General features: G+C 39.5%; 1 protein-coding gene, 1 long non-coding RNA gene and 2 other non-coding genes across 4 annotated transcripts in view; 1 reads left to right on the top strand and 3 right to left on the bottom strand.

Annotated features, from left to right (window-relative positions):
* Positions 1–3,055: 3,055 nt before the first annotated feature.
* On the bottom strand, positions 3,056–6,159 carry LOC140453384 (uncharacterized). Its single transcript, XR_011952375.1, has 5 exons — positions 5,883–6,159; positions 5,414–5,492; positions 3,972–4,024; positions 3,424–3,475; positions 3,056–3,212 (listed from the first exon to the last, which is right to left on the bottom strand). It is a non-coding gene; the product is annotated as an uncharacterized lncRNA (long non-coding RNA).
* LOC140453759 (small nucleolar RNA SNORD99) lies at positions 3,276–3,344 on the bottom strand. The gene has a single exon (XR_011952494.1). It is a non-coding gene; the product is annotated as a small nucleolar RNA SNORD99 (small nucleolar RNA).
* Positions 5,666–5,810, bottom strand: LOC140453754 (small nucleolar RNA SNORA16B/SNORA16A family). The gene has a single exon (XR_011952489.1). It is a non-coding gene; the product is annotated as a small nucleolar RNA SNORA16B/SNORA16A family (small nucleolar RNA).
* A 173-nt stretch (positions 6,160–6,332) lies between the features above and the next one.
* Positions 6,333–25,148, top strand: part of LOC140453385 (synapse-associated protein 1-like) — a 33,569-nt gene continuing 14,753 nt past the window's right edge. The window contains exons 1-6 of the mRNA XM_072547989.1: positions 6,333–6,692; positions 11,095–11,213; positions 16,442–16,508; positions 18,726–18,799; positions 22,383–22,522; positions 24,869–25,017. Coding sequence (XP_072404090.1) covers positions 6,542–6,692; positions 11,095–11,213; positions 16,442–16,508; positions 18,726–18,799; positions 22,383–22,522; positions 24,869–25,017 — 700 coding nt within the window. The 5' untranslated portion in view covers positions 6,333–6,541. The remainder of the gene's footprint in view (positions 6,693–11,094; positions 11,214–16,441; positions 16,509–18,725; positions 18,800–22,382; positions 22,523–24,868; positions 25,018–25,148) is intronic.

The following is a 25,148-nucleotide window of genomic DNA, read 5'->3' on the forward strand; positions in this document are numbered from 1 at the left end:
ACTTTGCAATTTGTTTCAGTAGGTGTACAATGAAAATTACCCAAAGTTAACGAGGTCAACTACTAGATTTTAAACAAGACAAAAATTTAATCCACAAAATTACGCAATGCAACACCATGAACAAAATAAAGAACCCCTACAGAACAACCTATCCAACTAGACTTAATTCCAAACATACACAACAGTCCCAATAAGCAAACTCCCTTTACAAAAAATGTATAAAATAGAAAATATACTTACAGGTTGAAGTTGAAGGACAGGACAGCTTCCACACAGCTCCTTCCCAGTTCAAGACTGAACTAAAACTAATCAGCTCAGGTCAGCTAGAGCTGACTACTCCCCTTTCATTATCATTATACAGGTCACTTCTAAAACATGACCACTTTGGCCTGAAGTCTCACCTGTTTACATATAAACAAGGCCTCTCAAAATCTTTTTCATCTATACTAAGCCAGACTGATCAGAACCCAGCCTGGTTTACTGCCTCTGAAAAAAAATCAAAGGCAAAGTCTCCTTGAGCCAGCTTTTAGAAAACAAGACTAACTTTGCAACATCTTTCTCTTCTTGACTCTGCCTCAGACACCCAGCACTCAAAAGGAGGTGCCAGTGGCCTAATGTAGGGCATGGCAGCAGTCAAACCACATGGAGGCACCCTGTACTGGCCTGCTTCAGACAGTGCCCCTGGAGACTGATGTTTTGGCTTTTTAAGAAATTTCTCAGACCTATGGTTAAAGTAACCTTTTCTTTCATTTCTCAATTCTGTCCAATCGAATATTCTTTGCAGGGTTTTTTTTATATGACATTGTTCTGGTTTTTGGTATATGGTCCTTTTAGATTCATCAAGAGCTAGTGTGTTGGTAGGCCCCTTGGCATCACAGTAGCCCACAAAGCTACCAACATTGATTCATCAAGAGCCATTTCAAAGGACCCTATACCAACAACCAGCAGAACGAACATATACAAAATACCCTGCAAGGATTGCACCAAATATTACAAGCAGGAAACTAGTCACCAAAAGGCACGACCAAATATCACTCATCTTTACATGGACACCAGCTCAAGCAGGACAATCCTACAACAGGCTAATCAAGACAGGAATTCCTAGAGGCTTGGCATTCAAACTAGAACACCAAACAGATTTGGACTCCTTTAACCAAGCTCAAAAAGCAGCAAGTGATGACATCCACAATAGACGAAGGCAAATAGTGGAACAGAACAAGCAATGCATCAGTGGTTCACTGATGTTACTGAGTATGGTGATGAAACATTAAGATTACAAATCTTCCAGCTCTGAGCATAACTTATCCTGTCATTGCCCTCACTGGATTGGTGCTGCTTTGAGATAGACATATTGGGTAATTTGCCCAGAGATTATGCCAGTATTGAGCTATACTGGAGCAGCACTGCTGAGAGAATTGTTTGATCTGGAGCAGTTATGGCCCTACCAATGTTTCAGCAATAACTTTTTACATATCCAGTACCTTTAGCCAATTCATAGTGTTATGCAGTAAAGCAAATTGACCCACTAATGCAGAGAATGTCAGCAAAATTATTGCTTGCTTGGTAATTTTCACCTGACTATAGCACTGTGATGCCTTCTCTGGTGAGCCTGTCCTTTCAGTGGTACAGAACATACTGAAAATGATCTTGCTTGGGATATTACAAGAATGCCTAAAATAATTGAGAATTATTAGTCCAGCAAAATGGTCAGTGTGGGATAGGCCTTCCAATTCTGGCATTAGCTCCCAGATGTTAGTAAGGACATTACAGATAAACAAATCTGTACATAGCTTTGGCACCTTGGTCATTGCTGGGCAGGCTGCCCAATTTCATTTCTATCAGACTTTTAGTGGCTAGATATGACAGTGGCTTTCTAGGTGGTGTTAAGCTAAAGGGACACAAAGTGAATGCCAGATAAACTTTGACTAAACAAGAGATATTGAAACATGCTCTACCATTCAATAAAGTGAGTTGAGCAAACCCTAAACACCCATCATCTAATAACCTGCAATACCACTCGTCTGCAAAAAAAAAACTAGTCACCTCTAACTATACAAACTGATTGGAGCACAGCTTTCCATTTCAGAGTATATGGCATCTGAATCACAGCTCCCCAGACAAAATGGCATGAAGATATTTGAAGCAGTTGCAACACTAAGCTCTCATTTTAGTAACATTTAATCCAAATGCTGTAAAAGCCTTTAGACATTCCAATCCATTGCAACTGTTACTTTTGGCCAGTGATCACTCAAGACCAGCCATTTTAAACAAATCAAGCCCAGATTAATAAGCATCTTCCCAGGTTAAGATCAAACATACTTCCTTTCCCCTTTATCAAAAGAACTCAAGTCCTACCGGGCTCCCAAAAGTGAGATAACATCTGAACATGTTAATTATAAAAAAACCTAGTTAAACATAACCCAACAACCAAAACTAAATTACCCCAAGCTCAATTTAAACAGCCTCAAACTCATTCTTTACCCTTCTCTAATTTAGATGAATCAGACAGTCCCTCACTGAACCATCCTTCCTTCCAAAGGGTGTCCCAGGAAATCTCAAACTGCTAGAACAGGAAAGCATGTCTTATGGGAGTAGGACTGCAGAAGCTGGAATCAGTCAAAAAGGTGCAGTACTGGAAAGGCACAGCCAGTCAAACAGCATCTAAGTTGATATTTTGAACAGCTCTTCATTGGGGCATGTATTATGAAGAAATGTTGAGGGAGCTATGGCTTTTCTCATTGGAGAAAAGGTGAAGGAGAGGTGATTTGAGAGAAGTGTACATGAGGCATAATTTTAAATTGACTGTATAAAGATTTAGGAGAGATGCCAGATTCAAGTTCTTTAGTGGCAGGTGCGTGGAAGGCACTGCCAGAGTCAGATACATCAGAGACATTTAAGTGACTTTGATAGGCACATGGATGATCATAAAATGAAGGTTTGTACATTAGTTTGATCTTAGTAGGATAAGAGGTCAGCACAGAGGGCCGAAGGGCCTGTATTGTGCTGTACTGTTCTATGTTTAACAAGCTAATCCACAATGATAATTGCACTCAAGTTAGGAATCAGTCTTGAAGATGTTTATTGATACATCAATACAAACAGCATCAGCTTAAAGGCTGATCCAGTCAGACAGCAACACTTGAGGGTTAATATTCTAGGCTGACGTTCATCAGGTCCAATGCACTGCACATTTTCCAAAGGCATCACCAAACCTGTAAGTAAATCCATAAAATTAATGAAATTTCGAAAACGTTTACTCCAAAATTACATTACAACACTGATCTCAGTCCCATATCCGCAGGTATCACCCAACAGTCCACCATGAATTGTCATCATAGATCAGCAACAGTGTTAATCATTTAAATTCACCATTTTAAGTGAAAGACTTGCCAGTCAGAAAAGTCAAACTTTTAGGGCTCTTACCATTCAAAGTGCCTTCAATCTCAAGCAGTGTCAGAATCCTTCTATGCAGCTTCTACAATGAGCAAAACAAATCAGTTGAAATTAAAGTCAGTCAATATTCCAGAAACATATTTTAACTAACTCGGACCACCACAGAACAATCCAGGTGAGATTTCAGTCAATTAATTTTTGCTATACCTACGATATTGACCATAAGACCGGTAAACAGGTCTCATGGGAAAGGGTGTAGGATACATTACAGCACAATTATCCAACTTCAATCTAAAACAATAATTCTGGCTCTAGAATTATAAAATTCCAAATGTGGGAGCAGACAGTGTAACCAGAACATCCAGAGGAACCCCATGCAGACAGGGAGAATGTGCAAGCCCAAGTCACCCAAAAGGTGGAATAAAGTGTGGGTCCCTGACACTGAGGCAGCAGTGCTTTCAACTGAGCCATTTCCAGCCAAAGTTTCTATTATGTCTTACAGGAAAAAGATATACAGAATGCCCAAAATGCTGCAGAATTCAGCAGAAAGATCAAGCAAATCAAACCAATATACCTACCTTCATGCACCCACCCCATTCCCTACAACAGGAAGGTAGAAATCAGAGGGACTCTGCAAAAAAGGCAAAAAATTTACACAATTATTTGTCTTTATCCAAAAAGCCTAAAACATATGTAGATGGGTATATCGCATTCAGCCACACCCACTGATGATTAACTGCATCAGGATGTAGGAGAGTCAAGTGACAGAGGAAACACAGGACCAATGCTGTCAAAGTCGCTCCAATTTTCTTGCATATTGTAGGAAAATCCGCAACTACAAACTATGAAGCTGCAGCTCAGTTATTATGCATGATGACAGATTCCAGTATACCCAAACTTCTAAAAGTTTGTTTAAATTTAAGATTGAAATTTCCAGTGCTTCCAGCCCAATTTGGATACAAATATCACACTGAAACAGGTACAGTCACCACTGAACTCAAGAACCAGGAACAATTACTTGGTGAGAATTAGAGATGCTGGAGTCAAAAAGTGCAGTCAAGTAGCATCTGAGTCATCAACATATCGTGCATAAGCCTTTTATGAGGAGGGGAAGGGGCTGAGGGTAGGCAGCTGCAAAGGCAATAGGTGGATGGAATTGAGAGATGGTGATAGGTCAGTAGGGAGGACAGTGGACAGCTCAAGAGGGCAATGCTGAGTTGAGGACTATACCTAGAATGAGGTGGGAGAAGAGAGATTTGGAAACTAGTGAAGTTGATGCCATGTGGTTGAAGGGTCTTGAGAAAGGAGGCATTCTTCCTCCAGTTGTCAGGTGGCTTGGATTTGCCAGTGGAGGCAGCCCAGGAGAGTTGGGGAGAGGGTGTGGACACAGGTTTTACACCTCTTGCAGTGGCAAGGAGAGAGAGAGATGTGAAGTGTAGGTTGGGGAAGGGGAGTGGACCTAACAAGGGAATGACAGAGGGAACAGTTTCTGCCAAAGAGATAGGCTGGGTGGAATATATCTCTGGAGAGGTCTGATTGTGAAGGATCACATGCTGTATCTGGAGATTAGTAGGGTGGAAGGGGAGGACTGGGGTGTTCTGTCCTTGCTGTAGTTAAAGGGGTGGGTTAAGGACAGAAGTGGAAGAGATGCACTGGAGGGCACTGTTGATCACATTCAAGTAGAAATTGCAGTCCTTGAAATAGGCAGCCATCTGAGATGCCCTGGGAGCAGCAATGGCAGGAATCAGAAGGGTTAGTCCTTTTACAGGAAAGGGATGGGAGAAGGTATAGTTAAGGTAGCTGTGGGAATTATACATTCACCAGGTCTTCAAAAGACTAGAAGTGGGCGACAAAAATAGAAGTTGCTGGAAAGCTCAGATCTGGCAGCATCAAGTTCTGAGGAAGGGACACTCAACCCAAAACATTAACTGATTTCTCTCCACCTGCTGAGCTTTTCCAGCAACTTGCTGGATTTGCAGAATCTGCAGTTCTATTAGAAAGAAAAATTCAAAACACTCACAGAATCATCTTTGACACTTTACTGTACAGAGTTACTGCTGCAGACACCAGCCTGAAGGCAATGTTCTGGGATAATACATCTGCAATACAAGAGGTAAAATTAGGACAGCAGGTTAAAAGGGAAAATGTACAGATACAAAAAAAAGTTTGAAACAAAAAAAAACTTAATTTACTACCAGCTTTAAAACAATATCCTGCAGTGCTAAAATTTAACAAAGTTTGTCAAACGTTACCGATCAGAATGTAACGTTAGAAGTGTGCTCCATACTAATGTTGCTATATCAGATACAGCAGTAAAACTGAGCAGCGACCGTCGATGGAACCAAGTTCACTCTGGGCTCCTGTTTTGACCACACGAGCGACAGGATCAGCTCAGTATGACTTCGATCAGAGCCTGGATTTTAGGAAGTGCAATACAAGAGAACGACCTCTGTAGACCTAGGCAGTACATAAAATAGAAAAAGACTTACCTTTGTGCAATCCACAGCCTGCTCTGGATAGCAGCTCACCCTGCCACAGGGCATGCGGGGGAAGGGGAGGGGGGCTGAGGACTATTAGCCTCTAACATCACACTTTTAAAAGTTAAATCTTCAAAAATAACCACGGGACACATTCGATTAGTGTTTTAAGAACACAACGACAACGTTTTAAAACCATGATTACGGGTATAAATCAGTGGATGCCGATGGATTATCCAACCTTTCGCTACCACCATCGCTATGACTAAGGAGAAAGAGACACCGCTGAGTAACTGCCGGCCTTTTATTGGCTGAAGGTTCCACGCATTGATTGGTCAGACGGTACCACCTGACCATACGGCACCACTACGCCTGCGCTGCTCCTGCCGCGCCGCACTATGGGAATTGTAGTCCGCCCCGGTCGATGCCATCCCTCTCTCGGCCTCGTCGCAACGGAGCCGAAACTATTTTACAATCCCAAAGGGGCAGGCGTCGTCGTCAAAGCCCTGAGTTAGGGACGGGGGCAGCCGCGTGTATCGGTGAGGGGATGGACTACGAATCCCAGAGTACTCTGCGGGCGGGGTGGTTAGCAACCGCAGGTCATGTGACCCGAGGACGGATCGGGCCTGTATTCACCACGAAGCCTGAGGCCTGGCCTGGGCCCAGTCACTATGTTCTCCGTTAGTAGCTGGTTGGGAAAGCGCAGCCAGCCCGAGCATACGGTGTCTGCGGAGCAGAGCCTGCTGCTGACACCGGGGCTGGAGGAGTTGGAGCAGCCGCCTGGAGCTGAGCCCATCCTGGAACAGGCCCGAGGGATGGGAAGTGAGTGAGGGTGACAACAACCACCTACATCCACCCCAGAGATTAACTCTACACTGAATAATAATAATAATAATATTTTTATAAACATGGGGTTGCCAGGAAAGATCATTAATGATAAACCCTGAATTGCTGGAGGAACTCAGTAAGTCAGTCAGCACCTGTGGAGAGAAACAGAATTTATGTCTCCAGTCCAGAATTAAATTTATAAACCTGCTGTCTTTGTCTTTTCCCTATGGTGGGGGTTTTCAAATTAGGTGGCACATTTTTAAGGCTTGAGGAGAAAGATTTAAAGACATAAGGCAACTATTTTTACACACCGAGGGTGGTTTGCAGGTGGAATGAACTTTAAGGAAGTGGTGGATGTGGTTACAGTTTAAAGACTATTTGAATAGGAAACGTTTGGAGGTATATGGACAGAAACAGACAGATGGGATGAGTTTTGCGTAGGGTTATGTTCAGCATGAACCGGTTGGACCTGAGGGTCTGTTTCTGTGCTGTCTAGCTCTATGACTACAACTGAAACTACAGTTCTATAGTCAAATCCCTCCATGTGAAGTGACAGAGGTAAGGTTGAGACTGTTTACTAGACAGCTATGCTGGTATGCCAGTTTTAGTGGGGGGACAGTGGAAACTCCTGGCCCATGCTGTGAATTTGTACCCTGACAACAGGAGCAGTGGGGCATAGCAGACTACAAACAATACATTTACACACTGAGCTGGAAGGTTCATTATCAGAAATTTCGTTACCATACTAGGTGACATCTTCAGTGAGCCTCAAGATGAAGCACTGGTGGCTTAGTCCGCTTTCTATTTATATGTTTGGGTTTCCTTGGGTTGGTGATGCAATTTCCTGTTCTTTTTCTCGGGTGGGGGGTGTGTGGTGGTGATAAATGGGATCCAAGTCAATGTGTTTGCTGATAGAGTTCCAATTAGAATACCATGTTTCTAGGAATTCTTGTGCTTGTCTCTGTTTGGCTTGTCCTAGGATGTATGCGTTGTCCCAGTTGAAGTGGTGTCCTGCCTCATCTGTTTATAAGGATTCTATTGAGAGTGGGTTATGTCTTTTTATGGCTAATTGATATTCATGTATCCTGGTGGCTAGTTTTCTTGCCTGTTTGTGCAATGTAGTATTTGTTACAGTTCTTGCAACGTATTTTGTAAATGGCATTAGTTTTGCTTATTGTCTGTATAGGATCTTTCAAGTTCATTAGCTACTGTTTTAGTGTGGTGGTGGCTGTGGGCTACCATGATACCAAGGGGTCTGAGTAGTCTGGCAGTCCTTTCTGAGATGTCTTTGATGTAGGGGAGAGAGGCTAGGATTTCTGGACGCGTTGTGTGTGCTTGTTTGGGTTTGATGCTGAGAAATCGGTGGACTGCGTTCATTGGGTACCTATTCTTTTTGAATACACATGAGGTGATTTTCCTGTGCTGTGCATAGTTCCTCTGTGCTACAGTGTGTGAGTCTACAAGAAACAACACGTATGGACCAAATATTGAACTACAGAAGCAATCATCCCAACATCCACAAACGAAGCTGTATTAGAACATTATTTCAATGAGCTACCAACCACTACAGCATAGAGGAACTATACAGAGCAGAGGAAAATCACCTATACAATGTATTCAAAAAGGATGGGTACCCAATGAACACAGTCTGCCAATTTCTCAGCAACAAACCCAAACAAGCAGACAAAACACCTCCAGAAACCCTAGCCACTCTCCCCTATATCAAAGACATCTTGCAAATGACTGCCAATCTATTCAGACCCCTTGGCGTCATGGTAGCCCGAAACCCACCAACACACTAAAACAGCAGCTAATGAACTTGAAAGATCCTATACAGACAACAAACAAAACTAATGTCATTTACAAAATAGTGTGCAAGAACTGTAACAAACACTACATTGGACAAACAGGCAAGAAAACTAGTCAGCAGGATACCTGAACGTCAACTAGCCACAAAAAGACATTACCCACTCTCACTGATACCCTTACATATGGATGAGAAAGGACACCACTTCATCTCGATCAAGCCAAACAGACAGGCATTAGAATTCCTAGAGGCATGGCATTCCAACTGGAACTCTTATCAACAAACACATCAACTTGGATCCCTGGGAGAAAGAATAGGAAATTACATCAGCAACCCAAGGAAATCCAAGCATATAAATAGAAAGCAGGCTACACCACCAGTGCTTCATCCGGAGGCTCACTGAAGATGTTACTTAGTACGGTGACAAAACATCTGAAAACAAACCTTCCAGCTCAGCGAGCAAACCTACATCCAGAACCTCAACCTGAACGACAAATCTTCTCAAACCTTGCTAATGCATTTACAAGAATGGCCTGTTCAAAACACCTGAACATTCAGGCATCTTTCATGTGTAAGGCTTCATCTTGTTTCAAAGCAATCCACAACTCTGAACTCAAATTGACATTCTATCTACATAAGTGAATGCTACCTTTGCTAATGTCCAATTCCACCCATCACTTCTGTGCTCAAGGACCTACTTTGCCTTCCTGTCCACCAGTACTTGGAATGATATAAACACAAGTTGTTACCCCATTTTATGTCCCACATGCATTTTTGACCATCTATCAGTCTTGTCCTCACTGACCTAGATTGGCTTCTGGTTCTCCATTACCTTCAGTTTAAGATTTGCATTCCTGTAATTAGATTCTATCATAGCTTTGTCTTTCCTGCATCTGTAACCTACTCAAATGCTACACCCTCTGATAATCCTTCATTCTTCCAAGTTTGTTCTCGTACTTACCCCCATTCCTTTCATTGTGCCTTTTTGAAGCATTTAGTCATTCTTGCTAGTGTCTCCTTTGCATCAGTGTTTACTTCTGAATAAATTGCTGTAGTCTTGGCTGACCTGGAATGTTTCTCTATTGCTAAATGTGCTATACTAATGTAAATTGCCAGTGTTTTTTTGTGAGTTCCCTTAGCACAGCATTCTGTTTGCAATGAAAGTTGCTTTCAAAAATGTGACATACTGCAAGTGTCATTGTAGTGACATTCTGTCACATTATGGTTTAAAAGGGTTACTTTTTTCTTAAGTCGTCGCTTATGAAGTTGTTTTGGACCTTACATCAGTACTAACGTTTCCTAAGTGATGACAGCCCTGTCATTCAAAATGATATTCAAGGCGAAAAGATGAGGGATGCTTCCAGTCATATGGTATCTCTTAAAAGCTAGGATCGAGACTGCATTCTTATACATGTCAAGTGAGATCAGAAAATACTGGAAACACTCAGCATGTGTGATGAGGTCATACAAGTTAATGTTTCAGATGCAGAACCTTCAGGTTTCTAAATATTCGGTGTGTATGGATATGTCTCTTGTGGTGTGTATGAGAACTTAGGACCAAATGAGTTGGGATGTGTTCATAGGGGAAAATGGGACTAGAGTTTGCAGATATAATATACTCTCTTTAATAATCATAGATTCTGTCTTTATGTATTCCCATGATATATTCCTAGGTCCATATTTTTATAATTGAAGCAGCATGTATAAACTTTACGCTGTAGTTACACACAACTGGCAGTGGTAAAGAATATCCCCTAGAAGAGAATGTGATTCTCGTTGGGCAGCATGGTGGCTTGATGGTTAGCACTGCTGCCTCACAACACTAGGAACCTAGCTTTGATTTCACCTTCAGATGACTATCGTGTGGTGTTCACACATTCTCCCCAGGTCTACGTGGATCCCCTCCAGGTGCTCCAATTACCTCCCACAGTCCAAAGATATGCAGGTTAGGTAGATCGGCGATGTTAAATTGCCCATAGTGTCGAGGAATGTGCCAGCTAGAAGGATTCGCCATGGAAAATGCATGTTTATAGGGTTAGAGTGTGGAGGGTGGGTCTGGGTGGGATGCTGTTCAGAGGGTCAGTGTGGACCCAATGGCCTGCTTCCACACTAGGGGATTCTATGCTTCGAGGTTTGCTTAGGCAGTTTCAGTTATTAATGTTCACCTATGATTTGTAGTTGGGATATTTATCAGGAAGTGTGCACCAATGTGAGATTCTCCATGCATAGATGAAATTAAATATCGTAAAACTGATGAATTAATTCTGACATATTAATGTGAAGGAAAAAAGGAAGAAAAAAATAAAAGAAATGCTTAATAACATCAGGTGGAAGGAGAAGAGCTATATGCACTCTTGGTTAGTGTTTCTTAGAAAACAAAGAAAACTTTATTAAGGGAAGATTTGTACAAAAGCAACATTTTAAAAGTAGAGTGTTATCTCTGAATCATGTCACGTTGCTGTTAGGAAATATTTTCAAAAACAATGCAAGCTCTTTATTTAGGCATTTATAGCTAAGTAAGTAAAGGACTTTTCAACAATAAAAGTGTTTAGTAAGTATGTCTTATTTGCATTTTTAAATTAATTACAGGTTACTTGCAGAATGTGGCTATATCTGCCAAGAAGAAAGTATCAGACACGATGCGAGAAACTGCTCAAACAATAAAGAAATCTGTAGAGGAACACAGAGTGGGCAGTCTCCTTGATAAGGTTTGAACAGCTACAGTATTGCAAGAAAATATCTGTTAGAACAAAGTTATGGATGTGAAGTTGGATTTTCTACTGAGTGGTAAAGATAGAGTGCTGGTTTTGTAAGCGTTTTTTTCTGTTGAGAAGTGAACATTGATAATCTGGAAGATAATCAGTTTTGAATATAATTGGTTTCCTCCTAAAATACCATTTCTCAGAATTAAATACAAATGCACTATCTAGTATATGATAAACAAAGTTTGGAAGAAATTAGTTTATTGACTGAGTGATTTTTATTTTTGCCCATGCTCATAGAGGGCTAGTCATTAAGAAACAGAAGAAAGGCATTTGGCTTAACAGGTTCATTCTGAGATTACATCCTTCACTGGGGTCATGGCTGAGGACATCTAGACATGAACTTAATATTTGTAGGCCAAATGATCTCCCCTCACTTTTTCTGTTGATGCTGCCTTTCTTGCCTAACAATTGGAAAGTTAGAGTTGATGGTCAAAAACACTTGTGGCCATTGAAGTTTAATGTTACAAGTGTTGTCAAGCTTTTACAGCCGTACTGTGCAAAATCACATATTACAGATTTGGGCTTCACGTTCTTTTGTGGACATCACTGTTCAGCACTGATCTGATATGTATGTCATTACAAAGCTAATGTAAAATGCAAACATCTTTAGCTAAAATTTATCACATGTATATAGGACATGCAACAGTGAACATTTCTGCAATAATCTTGAATTGCTAAGAACTTCAGTGTGTTTATTATTGTGCAGAAATGGTTCTGTTTGCCGCTATCTATTTTAAATTTCCAATCATTAACCTTTTTTAATACTGTACCGTAGCAAAAAAAGGCAGAGCTCTGTGCTACTCAATTTTCCTGTTCGTTTGATAAGCTTTCTTGGTTGAATGGCTACATAACTCCAGTATTTAATATGCACCTGTTCACCAACTATTCTTCACAAGTTTTTACTCTTGTTATGTTGTAATGAGGTTAGAGTATGTGGAAATGATAGGGGTGGTGACAAACAATTGTAGAAGTTTGTAGCTGTACTCCTCAGCAATCAGTGAGTTTGTTATTTTTGTCCAATCAGTGAGTTTGCAGAGGGTTCACAGTAGAGGGTGCTCTTGTTACAATCACTTCAATTGCTTACATGTCACCTGAAGACTATTGTAATCATAGCATTGAGAAAAAATCATTTATTAATACCAGGGATATAAAGCGAATGTGCACCTATGAATTTTTTTAGACTGTCTTGCTGTTGTTTCTATTTTATGGTCCAGATCTTTTATCATGTACACTGCATTGGTAGAAGAATTGATCAGTAACTTTTCCTAGTGCAACATTGAAGAAGCAGTACCTCTGGATGTCACCCAATCCTCTTCCTCCTTGGGATACACCAAGCAGAGCAAGGAATTTTAGCTCCATCTGACTTCACCTCTCTGTATCTTGCTGTATTTTGAACACCAACAGAGTCAGTACCCAGAACAATCCTTGGGATGAGCCAGCATTTAGATTAGATTAGATTCTCTACAGTATAGAAACAGGCCCTTCAGCCCAACCAGTCCATACCAACCCTCCGAAGAGCAACCCATCCAGACCCATTTCCCTCTGACTAATGCACCTAACACAATGGGCAAGTTAGTATGGCCAATTCTGTGGGAGGAAACCAGAGGAAACCCACGCAGACACGGAGAGAATGTGTAAACTCCACACAGGCAGTCACCATAGGCTGGAATCGAACCTGGGACCCTGGTGTAGTGAGGCAGCAGTGCTAACCACTGAGCCACCGTGCCGCCCTTCAGTAGCCCTCTCCCAATTCCATTTCGAGTTTGCTACCCAACAGAAGGAACGACTTAGCTAATTCCCTCAATGTTGCTCCCTGCATACCCTCTACTGTTCTAAATATTTTTTTAACAGGCAATAGGAAAATTGAAGAAATAAAAGGTTCAATTCCCGCCTCAGGCGACTGACTGTGTGGAGTTTGCACATTCTCCCTGTGTCTGCGTGGGTTTCCTCCGGGTGCTCTGGTTTCCTCCCACAGTCCAAAAACGTGCAGGTTAGGTGAATTGGCTATGCTAAATTGCCCGTAGTGTTAGGTGCAGGGGTAGATGTAGGGGAATGGGTCTGGGTGGGTGCGCTTCGGTAGGTCAGTGTGGACTTGTTGGGGCGAAGGGACTGTTTTCACACTAAGTAAGTAATCTAATAAAAAAAGAGAAAAAGGCAAGAAACAAAACTAATAAGGAGGGAAAAAGCAAAGGTGTGGATGTATATATTGAAAAGTTTTCATGCCAGCTCTTATTGTCTTCCTCACAGGCTGTCCATCAGATTTTGTTCAGGACACTGTTGAATTGAGAAATTCAGTGATGTACAGAATCCTTACCTTTCCCCACTATTGTGGCACAGAGCATTGAAATGCTGGAATACTGCAAGGAGCACACATTTTTGTAATTAATAAGTGTCATTAAAAAAAACTTGCATTTAAATTTCACGTCTCATCGCACTCAGCCCATTCCCATTGAGTGATGTTGTACAGACACGTCTCAGCTAAATTACACGAAACAAGGTTTCACAAATAGCACAGAAGTAAATTATGCAAATGAAGGAAGGATGTGAATGGGGAGAGTGCAGAAGGTGTTTATGAGGATGGTTCCAGCCATGAGATACTTCCAGTTATATGGGAAAATTAGAGAGGTTGGAATTATTTTACTCCGAGAGGCACAAGCTGACGGGATGTCTGATCCAATTTCTCAAAACCTTGAAAGGTCCGTACAGAGTAGATAGTGTGAAACTGTTCTTGCTTATAAACAGATTGAGCACCAGAAGGCATAGTTTTACATTGTTTTGCAAAATAAAACAAATGTGAGGTGAGAAAACGTGTTCACTCGTTTATTGGGTTCAGAGTGCACTACCTGGAAGTATGGTGGAGATGGATTCATTTAAGGCATTCGAGAGGGAATTGGACTATTATTTAAATGGAAACAATTTGCAGGATTATAGGATAAGTCAGGAGCTTGGCACAAGGTGAAATTCTCAGAACTGATGCTGATATGATGGGCTGAGGAGTCTGCTGCACAGGATCAATTCGGTGGGTTCACCTACTACCACAGCATCTGGTGGAATTTAAATTCATTTCATAGAGACTTTGATTGGAAACAGTCTCAGTGATAATGATGTGAAACCATCATTGAGAACCATCAAAATCATCTGATTCACTGATGTCCTTACATTTCCTTCTTTTAAAGGAGAATAAAGAAATAAAAACCTGTCTGGTTAGATTGTCAAGGTGAATTTCCTGGAAAGTAATCACAAGGGAAACCCTAATTGAGACACTATTGTTTCTCTTTCCCTTTTAAAGGGCACTAAGGTGATCTTTAGACTCCTGATTTTTCCTGTGGCTTAATTCCATGAAACTAACATGCCAGAGGTCAATCAATTTCCAAAATCTTTGGGCAAATGCTGCAATGTTTGATGCACTAAGTTACTGGGTACTTCATGAGAAGGCCAATCCACTCAGTTTAATGTATCTGCTTGTTGTATTAATATTAGTTAAATGGCTGGAATTTATTACTTCATAATTTAAATTCATGATTATCTTGCTACTCTCACACCTGTTATCCCCAGTTTCCAGATGTCATTGCATTTGAATCCTGTACAGTTCTGTCATTTGATGTAGTAAATGCCAAAATGTGACAATGCCTCTGCTTCAGAAGGAAAAACATCTGTAAAGTATTTATTTCACATCGATCTTGAACCAGAGATGTTTTGCAGTCAGTATTTGCTTAAGGTGCATAATTAGAATCCAGGCTCTATTTACTCAGTAAAGTCTCTATAAGACCACTCTCACTAAAGATCAACAACTAGTGGTGATTTAACCTGAGGGTCACCATGCCTTAGGCAAAGTGCAAGGTTGAGAAGATAAGACCTTTCCAATGACTTCAGCCGGTGGTAGGCATTGAATCCCCATTGTTGACTTCTTTCTGTTTTTCAAAGCCATCCAGCCAATAGCTAACCAAAACCCACTTAACATGATTTGGAGATGCCGGTGTTGGACTGGGGTGTGAGCTGAAGATGTGTTGCTGGAAAAGCGCAGCAGGTCAGGCAGCATCCAAGGAGCAGGAGAATCGACATTTTGGGCATGAGCCCTTCTTCAGGAAACTGGGGTGTACAAAGTTAAAAAATCTCACAACACAGGTTATAGTCCAACAGGTTTATTTGGAAACACTAACTTTTAGAGCGTTTTAGTGCTTATCCAACCACCTGATGAAGGAGCAGTGTTCCAAAAGCTAGTGCTTCTAAGTAAACCCACTTAACGTGGTTTAGTTGATTCATAAATCTTAAAATATCAGATTTATCATTGCTCAGTGAATTTTATTAACCATTGTTATTGTTGAAAATGTTCTATGTAGCAATTAAATAAATTCTGTCTTATTCGTTTTCTTTGTTTTTATCAGTTCTATTGAACCTCTATAAGTCAAAAACTTTTTCTGATTATGTAATTTTGAGATTAAATAACATGATCCAAAATGATGTGCAGGTAGTTGAAACCCAAACTTAACATGTCTTACCGGTAATTGGTTAGGTATTCAGTAATGGAATTGGAAAAAAAACAGTTTTAATTTTTCTTTTAAAAGTTTTCCCTTTTTGTTCTGCTTCTCCTTACTCAGGAAGGAGGTCATGAATAGTTTCCTGGTCAGCATTACCAAATACTAGCTTTCAATCTCTGAATTATAAATTAAATCAAATTTCACTAAAACCCCTGCCATCAGAGCATGAGCCTGGCCCTCTGGATTGCTTATCCAGTGACCTTACCTTTCCACCGTTACTTCTCCTAGATTGAACTTATTGGAGCTGCTGTGTCCTTTATAGTTCAGGTGTGCAGTCTTCCCAAGTGACAGACTTAACATATACTTCCTTTGGCAATGACCTAATTGGATCTAATTAATAGTTTTAAATGCCCTTTCCACCTATAATAGCCTCAGCTGACTTCAAAGTTGTCATGTGGGAGTCAAGCCTGTGCTGGTCTGTAGAAATGGTCATTTTATCCCCTTCCAAGCACTTTTTCCTTCTACTCTCTGGAACGAGCTTGAAATGCAATAAGCAATTTTACCAATCAATTTTTTTTTGTTTTGTTTTCATATTTTTATAGATGTGTTTCAAGCCCAGTAAGGCATATTCTGCAATTGAATACAAGTTAACTTTATCAGTTTAATTATTTTCATTTTTTTTGTCACTTATAGACAATTATTGGGAATTTCAGAAAGGAACAAGAAAAATTTGTAAAGGAAAAGAAATCGAAGATGACAGGTACTATATTGGTTCATTTAAACAAATTATCCATTCTTATGTAAAAATATTAAAAGATTCTCTTCCCAATCCAGTTCTGCATTTATTGAGCAAGTATTTTCATAATCAGTGATTTGGTCCATAATTTCCTCTTCAGATTCATGATAACCCCGCCAATGGCCATTTTCTTTTCAAAGTCTTTTAATATGTCTTTCTCAGTTTCACCAAAAGCAAAACGTTCCCTGGGTATTGACTCCATCCATCTCACTGGTAATAGTCTGGGAAAAAACCATTCTTTTATGAGCATGTTGTCACATTTAACCCAGAGAAGATCATCTGATTTTGTATTCATGCCATTGCTAAGTTTGCTTGTTTCCACCTCTGTAAGATTGCCTGAATTTGCCTCCATATCAATTGATCTACCACAAAAAGCCTCATTCAGGCCTTCAGTATCTTTAGACTTAACTATTGCAATACATTCCTTGCTCATCTCCCGTTATTCTACCCTCTATAAACCTTTGCAGCCCAAGTCTTAATTCACAGAAGTTCTATTCCCTGAGCACCCCAGTGCTTGTTGACCTACATTGACTTTCAACATAGTAATGTCTTGTTTTTTAATTTTTTTTCAAATCCTTTCATGGCTTCACCTTTCCTTAACTCTATAAGGCTCTCCGAGACCAGAAACCTCCAAAATATCCATTCTGCTATAATTCTGGCCACGTGAGCTTCCTTTGTTTTAACTGGTGCACCATCGAGAGCCATGCCTTCAGTTTCCTCGGCTCCGAACTCTGAAATGCTCTCCCTAAATCTTTCCTTACTTGACCACATTTGCTCATTTAAAACACTCATTAATACCTTACTCTTTGACCGCCATTTGGTCATCTAACCTATTATCTCTGTGCTTCATTATCACACTTTGTTTTATAACTTACTTGTGAAGTAGCTTTGGAATGTTTCATTACATTAAAAGCATGATATGAATATAAATAGTTGTATTCATATTTCTCTTGTCAAATGTTGCATTAATATGTGTCATTGAAGAGGGTGGTGGTGTGGGAAGCTTACTAAAGGTGTGTCATGTGTTAACATTTCTTTAAACTTGAGCCATAAATTCAGACTTCGGTATGTTATAAAGTATTTGAATACATTCCTAGAAATTCAATGTGTCAGTTGCCAGTGATTTAAATTCAGGGCTTTGCACTTTTTTTTTGAAAATCAGGTTTTCTGTGTTTTTCCTGTTCTGAACGTAGAATGCTGAATTAAGTTTGATGTTGGAGCCTAGATAGTGTGTAATGGCAGGCTATTTGACCACATGGGGCATCACAGACAACCTCAATTCTGCCCTCACCAATACAAGATCACTTTCTGACCTGGCAGGGAGTTGGAAACTGGTCGTAAGGTAGCAATTGCGAACCGAATCACTGGCTTAATCCTGTTATTAAACAGACATATTAGAGCTATTTATAGATTCTCAACTTGCTGCCCTTGCTGAAAGAGGAAGGAAATTGCACCTGTAATGTTCTAGGAATGTCCAAACCCCTTCCAGTTCAGCCCTTGAAACCTGATATGTAGGTGTCAGTGGTAGCACCCCTGCCTCTGTATTGGAAGGCCGTGGGCTTAAGCCTCATTCAACTGGACATAAAAAATCCAATCCAATCCAAAGAAGAGCAACTTAGTGTTGTGTCTAACTATTATCCTGTATTCAACATGGGCCATTGTTGTAAAACATTTGAATTTATTCAAAAAGGAATTAGTTACAGTTCTTAAGGCTAACGGGATCAAAGGTAGTGGGAATAGGTTACTGAGTATCGTATTGAATGGCAGAGCAGATTCGAAGGGCTGAATGGCCTACTCCTGTTCCTATGTTTCTGTGTTTGTACACAAAATCAGCTGCCATGTTTTCCTTTATTGCAAATATTCCAGGTCATACATCATTAACTGTGAAATTCCTTAGAACCTCCTGAGAACATAAACTGGCTATATAAACACAGGCCAAACCTTTTTTTATTTCTCACTGAATTATCCTTTTTAATTTGTGTAAAGAAAGGCTCATATGAGCAATATTGCTCCATTGACAGATAAATTCTAAATCCAAACACCAAGATATTTAAGAAAAATGATAAGAGCTAAACACCATTGTTCAACTCCCAGCATGTACCCTTCATTCAGTGGATTGATGAACAACAGACATAAAATGAGAAAACTACTTTTTAATTACAATTTTGGTTTTATTTCCAGCTTCAGCACTTCCACCATGGGCTGGCTGTCATGATGAGGAGACTGTAAGGCATCAAGTTCTCTCTCTGTCGACAGTAAGTTGCTTACTAAAACTATTTTGATCCTTTTCTCCCAAGTTGACTATTTTGTCTTTTCCAAAAGCCAGTCATTTTGAGCAATTCCCTACATTACAGTTCTTCACTCAGATGTATATTACTTAACAATGGGTCCAGACAATGAGTTGACTGTTTCATCATGGAGCCTTGGAAAGGAACTCACACTAGAATTCACTGGTACCCTCATTCAGTGTCAACTTTTCTCCAGGGATTGCTAGATAATAATAAGGACAGGTTGTTAATTTAGCCAAAACTGCAGGGCAAGAAGCAACGCAGAAGTTACAATGTAGTCCTGCCTTTCATGTCTTCAGGACCTCCACATTTTGGACAGGACCACTGTGTTCCTTGGCTAATATCTCTGCCTCAGGCTTGCTGCAGTGCTCCAGTACAGCTCTGTGCAACCTTCTGGACTCGATATCAAGTTCAAAAATTTTAGAGTTTGAGGCACCTTCTCCCATTTCCTTATCCCGCACACCAGGCCTTGTTATCCCATGCAACTCATTTTTAGCCACTAATTGTCCATTTTTGCTATTCACTTTCCCAGGCTGATCGTGATCCACTGCTTTGTTGGTCCAACTGTTCCTCTCACTCCTTGGGCTCCATCTCCACCTACTGCTTGCTCCTTACCTCTTTCCCCCATCCTGTCTTCTGTATAAATAAAACTTCTTCCTAGCTGCCATCAGTTCTGAGGAAGGGTCAGTGGACCCTAAATGTTAATTCTGATTTCTCTCCACAGATGCTGCCAGACCTGCTGAGCACTTCTGGCATGTTCTGTTTTTGTTTCTGATTTCCAGTGTGTGCAGTTCCTTGGTTTTTATTCTGATATTATTGGTTTGTCCTGCAGCCTCTCTGCTTCTCAATTAATATCAGAGCCTGAGAGTCTACAATTACAGTAAAGGAGACAATTGGAGAAATTTTAAAATGAAGCTACGAACCTCGAAGTGACATACTGTGCAAGGAAATGTTGTGTAGTACAAACTAACTTAATCATTTGGACTTAAAGTTTTGAATCTTTATTGCAAGCCAGCAAACTATCCTGCGGAGGAATAGAATGGGAAATTCTGCAAATAAGAAAGCTTCATTTGGCCCTGTGTCTCTTTTTCTGTTCATCTCAACCCGATGTTACCACACTTCAAGCATATCCCCTATTGCCAAAAGGTATCTTTGATCCCATCTGTGTATTAGACATTATCATGAATTCAGTTTTCCCAAATTAACAATTCCAAAATTAAAAAATGGTATGCTTGGCTATTACAGCTTGAAGAAATGCTTCCATCTGAGCTATCATCATAACTTAGATTTTTTTTTGTTTTTTCCTATACTGCTTTATTTCAAAGGTTAGTAATATCTTTGTTAAATGTGAGAGTGATTGCTGCATCGTTATATAACAGCTACTTTATTCAGTAACATGATTAGTCAAAGGTTTGAATAGTCTGTAAACATCCTCAAACACTTTACAAACATCACAGTCACTCTGGACTCCTGGACAAAATATATTCTGGGAGGCCAACATTCTTCATCGTAGCACTCAACAGAAATGTTCTAAGGTCTCTAACATTGTGACACAATTCCTGTAGTTTTTTTTTGTGATCTTGATGCATGTTCCTGAAAATGGAATGCAAGCCAAGTGTATAATTCAGTCATAGTATAACCCAGTATTCTGGAAAAATAAACAGCTAAAACAACAATCACACCTTTAGGTTTATTTGATTTTTCTGGCTGCAGCACTGATATTTAGATTTTCCACTTTTAATACTATTAACGTCCTTTCAGCTTTTTCTGGCATTTAGTTGTTTGTTGGCTGTTTAAGAAATGTATTTTTTCCATTTGTTTTATTTTTGAACATGTTTCAGCATATTCTTGCATATTGAATTGCGGAAGGAGCTAATAAGAATTTTGAAATTTTTAAACTTTGAAATTTTTAAAACTTTGTTGTCATTAGCCATATCAGAGAGAAGGTACTGTGGATATTACACTGCTTCAGGCAAATTGCAGACTGTTATGGTTCCTGCTGATGGCACTTGATAAGTCAGATCTGAGATTGAAACCTTGCTCGATGGAGTTTTTTTTGTTTTAGTTAAGATGGTTGTCGTTCACTGAACCATGGTCACATACGGCTGAATTTCTTTAGAAACTGATATTTATTACACAGAAAGAAGAAAAAAACAAACAAACCTAACATTATATAGAATGCACTTTGAAAAGTTGTAAAAGTTTCATTCTTTTTTCTGATTGAGATTCAAATGTAGGGAAATTACTCCCATGATTGAGATTCAAATGTAGGGAAATTACTCCCACATATCAAATCTTTGTTTTTGAGTTAACTGATTCTCCACAGACCTTTCCTGTGAACTGTGAAGTCATCTTAATTTGAATATTCACAAGACTGAAATCTTAGACTTCCGCAGCTTTTCAATACCTGCAGATTTCTAACTAAACACTCCAGGTTTCAAAATCTTATCAACTAAATGTTTCCACTGAATTAACTGGGTTTTACCTTCTCTATTCTATATTCCTTTTTAGGAGGGAAACTAGATTTGCTTCTGACCCCTGTCATGTCTCCTCTAAACTGCCTTAAAAGCTTTTAATTTTTGGGTTTCCTAATCTAAAATCAATCCTTGATTATCTGAACCTTCAATGTTTACCCCACCTATCACAAACCACTCAGTAAAAACAGTAATCTATTCACACTCCGGGACAGTGGGGGTTTGGGGTAGTGGGGGCTGGACAATGGGGGCTCCCTGCTGTCTGACACAAACTAGATCATGTCAGTATTTCAGAAGGACCATCTGTCCTAGTTTTTTTTTAAAGCTGAAAATGTGTTGCTGGAAAAGCGCAGCAGGTCAAGCAGCATCCAAGGAGCAGGAGAATCGATGTTTCGGGCATGAGCCCTTCTTCAGGAAACACTCCTGAAGAAGGGCTCATGCCCGAAACGTCGATTCTCCTGCTCCTTGGATGCTGCCTGACCTGCTGCGCTTTTCCAGCAACACATTTTCAGCGCTGATCTCCTGCATCTGCAGTCCTCACTTTCTTCTTGTAGTTTTTTTTTAAACCCTTCTTAATAGTAACCTATGTAAATGACAGTATTTGAAAATACAAACTAGAAATATTCTTCTTATGCATATATTCATCACGGCACTCAACATGTAAAGTCGCTTTTCATAGTCTTCAAAGAGTTAAAGCCTTTGGCACAGTGAATGACAGTTTTACAGTTGAGCTGTTTAACAGTTGAGCTATTCCATCAAATACATATTTTAAAAAGTCATCAAAGTCACCTTTCATTAAACTAAATTCAGTGGAAGTAAAATCGCTGTAGAGCAGCGAGATGTGAAGAAAACAGCAAAGAAAAGCTGTACATTTGAAACCAATACACTTATGTTAGCAATTGGTATTTATGAGATGGAAGAAAGGCAGTACTGCTTATGTACTTCAAAGATGATCTTCCAGAATTGTTCAGTCACTATGTTCTAAAATAAAATGAGACAAGGAGCTAATGTAATATTGAATGTAATAAGGAAAAACTAGAAATGTATGAATTTATGTACTCAATTTGTTTTACTAGGAACGACGGAACTTTCTGAGGGACCCCCCTGTTGGAGTACAGTTTAATTTTGATTTTGACAAAATAGCCCCTGTAGCCATTGTGTTGCTTCGGGAAGATGAAACGTTGAGCAAAATGCGATTTGAACTAGTGCCAAAACTGTAAGTTAACACAAAAGTCTGTATTTCTTTTCATCTGCTAAGAAATATAATTTCCAGTAAATAGTTGTATGGATGGGTGACGTTAATTTTATACAAGGCTGCATGACTCAACCATCAGATATGAAAGGGTCAAAACTAAATAGTTCTTAATTATAAAATAAATCATTTCATGGTGAATTCATTTAACTTGAAGTAATAATTTTACTTTTTCTCCAGTAATTAGCCAGCTGTAGTATTATAGAGTATTCGTAAATTGTATTAATTCACATCAAGAATATTTTGTAGCCTTAAATATTGTAAACGTTCACAACATTGATCTTTTATTCTGTGTACCAATATAGGTCTCCTGACTTACAATATACAATAACATAAATGTACAGAATATTATAAAGCAAAGATTTGCATTTGTAGTTTGTATTCATATAGCACCTTTACTACCTCAGGAAGTGTGCCAAAATGTTGTGCAGCTAGTTAAGTTTTTAAAGGTAATAGAGAAGTTTGAATGTGGGGAGGAGTTGGGTTGTAATTCCAGAGCTTCGAGCCTAGCTAGCTGGGCTGCCAAGTAAAACCTCTAAGCCCCTCTGTTCTTCTCTCAGACATTCCACAAAGGGTACCTCTGGTAATGTGTTGTAGTATCTCTTTGTGCAACCTGATGTTGAATTCTGCATGGAAACCTATCTATGAAGCACATTGAGATTTTTTACAATGTTAGAGGTGCTATATAAATTAGGTTGTTAATGCAGCTGTGGTGTCTTGCATTTATGTTTTATATATACAAAATTATTTTGACTGTGACCAATAACTTTGTCTGACTGAATTAGATTCCAGCTATCAGGACAACAAGATGAATAGAATCAGTAGTTTAAGTGAAGTAAATTCTGCACCAACAATTAGTTATATGGTTTAATGAATCGTTAGCCAAGCTTCATTTTATTTTTAACACATGCTACAAACTGTATATCCTGGCTGCTGATTTTGTCCCCGCACTTTGTGTCATTTCCCCCCCTCCTCTGGCCCCCACCAACCACTTTGCTGTCTCAGGCTCTTTTTAAAATTTCCTCATGGCCTTAATCATCCTCAACTCCATAATCTTATCAGCTCTACAAGCCCCTTTTCTGCCCTCTGAATCTCCCTGTTCTTCTGCTCCCAGCATCTTGTGCAGCTTTGCTGGCCTTTGCTCCACTGTTAGCAACTATACCTTCAGCCCCACGTACCCCATTATGTGATGTTTCCTCTTTAAACACTTCTCATTTACATCCTCCTGAAACCCCACCTCTTACAACCAAAAGTAGTTATCTGCAAAGGAAAATAAATATTCTTTTTAAGGCTTATCGAGTTCTGAATTTACTGTTCAACTTCATTAATCTTTATTGTGTCACTGAGAAGATCAGCTGTTGACATTTCCACTGAGTTCTACAAGAAGTATTTTTGCATAGTGGGTGATATCGTACAGTAAAGGTGCTAGTGTAAATCTACATGTCAGTTTTTTTTTGCTAATTGCAATACTGGTGAATGTATCATACAGTGAGTGTTTACTAATTTGTACAATGCAGAAGTTGATTTTCTGTGTTTTTGCATTTGCATGTTGGACCAAACCCAGCCACATAACGGCAATTTGTACTGAGATAACCAGTCTAGTGTAATGGAATGTAATAATTAATCCATGAATGTCATTTTGCGGGTTCTTGGGCACAAACTGTGGCAAAAATGAATTGAGTTTCCAGCTTTGAAAAAGAATACAAACTGTAATTGTTAAAAAGGGTTACAACTATTAATCAAAGTAATGTGTTAAAACCTGTTGTATCATCAATCCCAAGTCACTGTCCAGTGTAAGAAAAGTAATTTACCTTTGTTCATTCACAGTGGAAATTCATGATTTTTAAGCATTTTTTTCTATAGACAAGTTGGCTTCTTATAATTCCACATTTCCACAGCCTTCTCTTGATAAATGTAAGACAACAGCATTCAATGAGTTGGTTGGTAAGACCACTGTCATGTTGATGACAGAGGTTTTGAGTTAGTTGTGCTGTGTTAACTGGCATGATATGCATTCTCCATGATGATTTTCCATGTTGCTTGACTATGATGCTGAAGAATTGCGGAAAAGTCAGCCTGTGTTGCTATTGATGATGGAACAATCCTTTGACTCATAGTAAAAACCTTCCATTTCCTGAACAACATAAAGACTATGAGAATATTGCGCATTTCATGTTACACACATGAAAATTTTGAGCTAAGCATTGTTCTGTGCTGTGCATTGGAATTTTCTAAAATTTAACATAAGGAATGGCCTATATCTATGACTAGAAGTGTGTTTTGCATTGGCTTTTATGTATTCCTTTACAGTGTAAAGGAAGAGCAGTTTTGGAGAAACTATTTCTATCGAGTATCTCTCATTAAACAATCAGCACAACTGTCATCACTAGCTGCATGTCAAGCTGAAAACTCCAAAGACAAGTTGGAGCAGAATCTGAGCAAAAGCATCCCAGCAACAGGTGATTGCTTTAACTCCATTCTTAAGTCAGTATAACAAAGTTAAACATTTTAATGCTCTCCATGTTTTAACATTGCTCATGCATATCGTATCTCTCCAGCACAGCCCATGAGCATTCTGTGATTATGAGTA

Source organism: Chiloscyllium punctatum, chromosome 27, assembly GCF_047496795.1.
Source record: "Chiloscyllium punctatum isolate Juve2018m chromosome 27, sChiPun1.3, whole genome shotgun sequence".
Lineage (NCBI taxonomy): Eukaryota > Metazoa > Chordata > Chondrichthyes > Orectolobiformes > Hemiscylliidae > Chiloscyllium > Chiloscyllium punctatum.